This window comes from Andrographis paniculata, unplaced genomic scaffold (genome assembly GCF_009805555.1).
Source record: "Andrographis paniculata isolate CXL003 unplaced genomic scaffold, ASM980555v1 Contig72END, whole genome shotgun sequence".
Classification (NCBI taxonomy): domain Eukaryota; kingdom Viridiplantae; phylum Streptophyta; class Magnoliopsida; order Lamiales; family Acanthaceae; genus Andrographis; species Andrographis paniculata.
Genome location: NW_026137609.1, coordinates 234362 through 239990, shown reverse-complemented (window position 1 = coordinate 239990; position 5629 = coordinate 234362). Strand labels below are relative to the sequence as shown.

Sequence of the window (5629 nt, the reverse complement as noted above, 5' to 3'; positions counted from 1 at the left end):
TTTGTAGTTATAATATATTGTTTAAATTTTTTTGAGAAATTATTTTGGAGACCCATTTAAAAAAATTTCTGTTTTATTTTTCTATATATTTTCTCCCACACTTAAAAGACTCCACACATCTTCAAGTCATTAGTAGCAAATTTAAAATTTGCTCTTATTTTACTTTTGTATATATTACTACTTTTTAGAATCTATTTTTGGAAATTAACAATTGGCGATCACAATACCACACCAATTCTAACAATCCCGATGATACCAAACAATCGGGATTAATTCATCCATGTAAAATTTTAAAAAAAAAATAAAAATGTAATTGCATTAATAATAAAATCATAATTTTTATAAAAAACCAAACAAACAGTACGTGTCCAATGCCAGGAGGGGACAGTGACACTCAAATTCGAAATCTAAAACTCTAATGCTATATTAATGATATTAACCTAAAAGTTTAAATTGTTAAAATATATATTATTTATTTATTTATCTACAAACAAGAGTTAACCAACCATAACAACCGTGAAATTGGACAACTCTGACAGCTTGACAGCAAAAACAGTTGGTAGTAGCTAGACTTCTTTATCCGAAAAATAAATCAGCAATAGAAGATGATTTGCTTTTGCGCAAGCGATTGTTCAATTTGAAGAATATTTTTTTACACATATCAAGGATAATATAAAAAAATAAAAAGTATTTATAAAAAATATAGGGATAGAATGTTAAATCAATTTATGCAATTGAGAATTTTTCACATCTACTTTTCTTTTAAGAATTTCAAAATTAACAAATACTGTACAATCTTTTTCTGAACTGTGACAAATTCGCATCCTTACATCATTGGATTTGGATATTTATTTTTTTTTAAAAAAAAACCCTGCAATAGAAACACGCCACGTGTGGGACAGATATTGTAGTTACACAACGGCCGTGCCCAGACGACACACTACCCGCCGACTCACTATTCTTTCGCGCAATATATATCTAAGTTTGATTTTAAAAATAAATTGATAATCATTGAAGTGGCGATTTTAAATTAAAGTAAAAATAGAAAAAATTGCAATTAAAATATAGCTTACTGACACATCATTAAAACAAGAAAATAATGACAAGAAATAATCGGGTAATATCTCAGCCGGACAAGGGAGTACAACTCCAGGATTAATCACCACCGTCGAATAGTGGCATAAAGAATCGGACGGCGTGGATTGATGCGGAGTTGGAGTCCAGAAACAGCACGTAAATGAGCCGTCTTCTTCAGCCGCATATAAATTCAGAGGTATCGCATCTGAGTAAGCGTTGTTTGAGCATGAGGTGCTGCCCTAAAAGATTCGCTCTTTTATAATCCTCCCTCTTCTCACTTCGTCGGAATATTTTACCAAACCCTAAGTCTGATTTTTTGATAAATAGATTGACCGGAAAAGCTACTCCGGTGATCTGAGGTATTTAATTGAGGGGGAATTTAAGTACGCAGAAATGGAAGGCGGCTGCTGCACGACTTCGCCGGCGTCTTCGTCCGGCGGGGAGATGTCGAAGAGGAAGCCGAGGCAGCATCAGCCGGATAAGCCGTATAGAGGTATACGTATGAGGAAGTGGGGGAAGTGGGTAGCCGAGATAAGGGAGCCGAACAAGCGGTCCAGGATATGGCTCGGCTCGTACTCGTCGCCCGTCGCGGCGGCGCGTGCCTACGACACGGCGTTGTTCTATCTCCGCGGCCGCTCGGCGCGGCTGAACTTCCCGGAGTGCATCGTCGACGACGTCGTCGACTCGGCGCACGACTTGTCCGCCGCCGCCATCCGGAAGAGAGCCACCGAAGTCGGAGCTAGAGTCGACGCGCTGCAAAGCGCCGGTAGCCACGCTCTGCTAGCCGGATCCAACGTGGGTCGGGCCCCCGGAAAGCCCGATTTGAATGAGTACCCGAGCCCGGAGACTTCCGAGGATAGTTGAATTGATTTCTTGATTTTCGGTTTGTTTTAATTATCGTAACTCTTTTTTTTTTTGGGTTTTTTTTTTTAATGTCTTTAGGTCCTCTCAAAAAAAAAAATATTACAGAGAAATTTCTCTCTTTAAAATTGTTGGTGTCTGAATTAATCCCAAAAGGGATTATTTGTTTCATACTTTGGTTTTGATCCAATTATAATTGTAAAAATCTTGAATGATTGACAAACAAATAGATTCTAATTTTCCTTAAGACGACTGTTTCATTAGTGCAATCGAACAGATAAAATAAAAAATAAAAAATAAAAAGGAAGAATTTTGTGGGCTTATGTTAATATTTTATCAAAAGGGACAGATCGCAAAAGGGGCAAATTTGATATTAGAAGATAAGGTTAAGGCTGGGTCATCCAGACAACAAAAATAAAAATAAAAATAAATAATAAATTAAAAGAGTGGTCCTCAATGATTGGTCCAAATCAACGGTGGAGATTCGTCGCCAAGAACTGCCCAGTTGTGGGCAGGTGAGAATGCTTTATTTATATATATATATATATATATTTATTTATATTTATATTCTTTCAACTAAGAAGTACAGTTGTCCGAGAAGCAACAAATTAGTGTAATAAAAATCCCTGGTCAATAGTTTCCAAAAAAATATTAAAAAAAAAATAAAAATGAAGGCATGCATGTTTGGGCACAATAGGGAGAATGTGACAGGACAGGAGAGGACAGTATGTGCTCTCGACTATTTTATTAATTATTTGGGAAAAAATCGAGAATTTTTTTTTTTTTTATTTTTCATTTTTTATTTTTCATTGTAGGACAGACATTTTTGAAAGAAAATCTTAATTAGATGCAATAAATCATCAATCAATGAAATACTACAGCAGAGCAGCTGTTGTGGTGGTAAGTTTATTTAATAAAATTTATTTAATTACTTTTAATGTAATGTACTAACATTGTTTGCTTGGGCAAATTCCAGCTACCCTACCCCTACCCAACCCTACTCTACCCTACCCTACTGAATTTCTTTGACTTCAATTTTGGTTCAACCAACTTGTTGTTGCAGCCGAACACAATTTATTACTGCTGCTGTTAAGTTTTTTGGAACTTCCCCAATGCTGATAAATTTATTACTGTTACCAAAAAGTATTGATCCCTTTACACATAATTTGTTTTTATTTTAATCTCATTCACATAATTTATTATTTTTTAAATAATATGATACATTTTAATATTATTTTAAATTTTATAATTTTAATTAAATTATTTAGTTATATTAATTTTAATTTATGATTAATTTATTATATAATAATTATTTTTATTAATATATTTTTTAATTATTTATTAAATATATTTAACCTAAATTATTGCATCTAAGATAATAAGTTTATATTAAATGGGACAGGAATATTAGGCTACATCTATTCAAAGCTTTAAAGCCGAGTAGTTTAAAATGAAATAATTAATATATTTCAATTCAAATGAGTTAGTTGTTTCTAAGGGTGTGTTTGTTTGCGGTTTTGGATTTTGAGTTGGGATTTGAATAGTAAAAATTTTAAATTTGAATAGTTGTATGATGTGATATTTTGAATATAAAATTAATTTTTAGTATAATATAAAAAATAAAAAATAAGTGTTTGATTTGATGTTTTTGAGGAAATTTTTTTGGATGAATAGTGAGATTTTGTCCAAATCTATCAAACGAAACACACCCTAAGTAGATTACAAGATAATAATATTTCGTTAATTAATAAAAATGTGTAAAATAATTTTGATGTTTTTATTTTTCATATTTTATGTATAAATTAATTATATATTATAATAATAATAATATATTTATAATTAGAATGTAAAAACTCGGGCTATATACGGCTATATGTATAATTAATGTATTTTAAAATAAATTAATTAATAAAAAATATTATTTGTAGAACCAATAAATTGATTCGCAGAGTAAATGACATCTAAAATATCTATAAAATATATAATATGTAAAAAGTAAAAATGTATTTTGTTATTAATGTATTATTGTTTATACTATAATATAAAAGATATATTTTTGAATGAGACCAGTAAAAATTGTAAAAATATTACTCTAAATTGAAACAAATGATTAAATTTTAATATAAAAGTGAGATAATTAAATAATAAAGTATTATAAAAAACTTATTAAATACAGTTAATAATAAAGTCGTGGGATAAACCGAAAAAATAGTAACAAATTTATTATTAATTGTTAAAATAATTTTAATCAATATGTGGACAAATAAAATTGTTTACAATAAACCAATTAAACATAATTTTGACTTACAATAAAAAAATATTATATAATTATTTCAGACTAAAAGAATAAATAATATGATATTTATTACAATAATATATTTGATATAATATTAAAAAATAAGTTAAATAGGTGATATAATTACCGGAGGAAGAAAATAATAGGAGTAATATGATATTCTTTCCGTTCTACTTAAATTATCCTATTTAGTTTAGATTAGATATAAAATAATTAGTAAGTAATTAAAAGTGAATTAGTAAAAATAATTATAATTTAATAAAAAAAAATTATAGAATAAGACTAAGATGATAAATAGTTTAATTAAAAATATAAATTATAAATTTTAAAATATAATTAAAGTGTATAATTATATTTCAAAAAAAAATAACAAATCCTACCCTACACAGCCAGACCATCCCTTGCTAAACAAGAAATTGTGTATATATTTTTGGTAATTTTTTATACTTAAAATTTGAATTTAATTTTTTTAATTAAAGTAAATATTGAACTTAATATATTAAATAAAAAATATTAAAAATAATATTTTATAGTAATTTTGAGTTTTTAAAAGTTTAAAGAAAAAGATCAACTCAAAAAAATAACATCCTTTATTTACTTTTGTTTTAGTAATTAAAATTTTAAATACTTGAAGCAAATTTAATTATCATATATAAAAGTAAATTACATTGCCAATTTGGCATGCCTACTATAGTATTAGGAAGCCGACAATGAGTAGTTACTAAACCCATTATTGAATTTTTGTTTCTAACAAATTTTATGATACTAATAATGAAGACATCTTGTGCCTAGTTTGTAAAATTAAATTAATATATACATATATTTATTATTTTTATATTATATATGCAATTTTCTATATATCAGATAAAATATTTTCTTTCTAAGCCATTTTTTTTAAAGAAAAAACACCGTGTTTGGTACAGAGAAATGAGGCAAGCGAAATGGAAATTGTGTCATTTCTCTTGTTTTTAATGGTAATAAGTTTCTTTTAATTCTATGAATATTTTGTTATTCTAATTTTTGTAATAAAATATTTATCCATTTTCATAATAAAAAAAAATTAGCAAAAGCAAAATGAAAATAGAGGTTGAATTCTTTTGTGAGTTTTATACATTTTTTACTATTAAGATTCATTTTTCATCCTATTCTTTTCTCCCAAAAACATCAAATCAAACACCTATTTTTTATTTTTTATATTATACTAAAAAAAAATCAATTTTATATTTAAAACATTACATCAATATCTATTTATATCACATCATACAACTATTTAAATTCAAAATTTTAACTATTTAAATTCCAATTCAAAAAATTCAACCCCAAACAAACACACCCATAGTTACTCTGGCAGAACCACAAACAACACTAACAATCACTTATCCACACTTCCGATTT

General features: G+C 27.8%; 1 protein-coding gene across 1 annotated transcript; it reads left to right on the top strand.

Moving 5' to 3' along the window:
* The first annotated feature begins 1199 nt into the window (after positions 1 to 1199).
* Positions 1200 to 2167, top strand: LOC127265136 (ethylene-responsive transcription factor ERF010-like). The gene has a single exon (XM_051294815.1). It carries the CDS (start codon positions 1471 to 1473, stop codon positions 1939 to 1941), a length of 471 nt encoding a protein of 156 aa, XP_051150772.1. The 5' UTR covers positions 1200 to 1470; the 3' UTR covers positions 1942 to 2167.
* The last annotated feature ends 3462 nt before the right edge of the window (positions 2168 to 5629 follow it).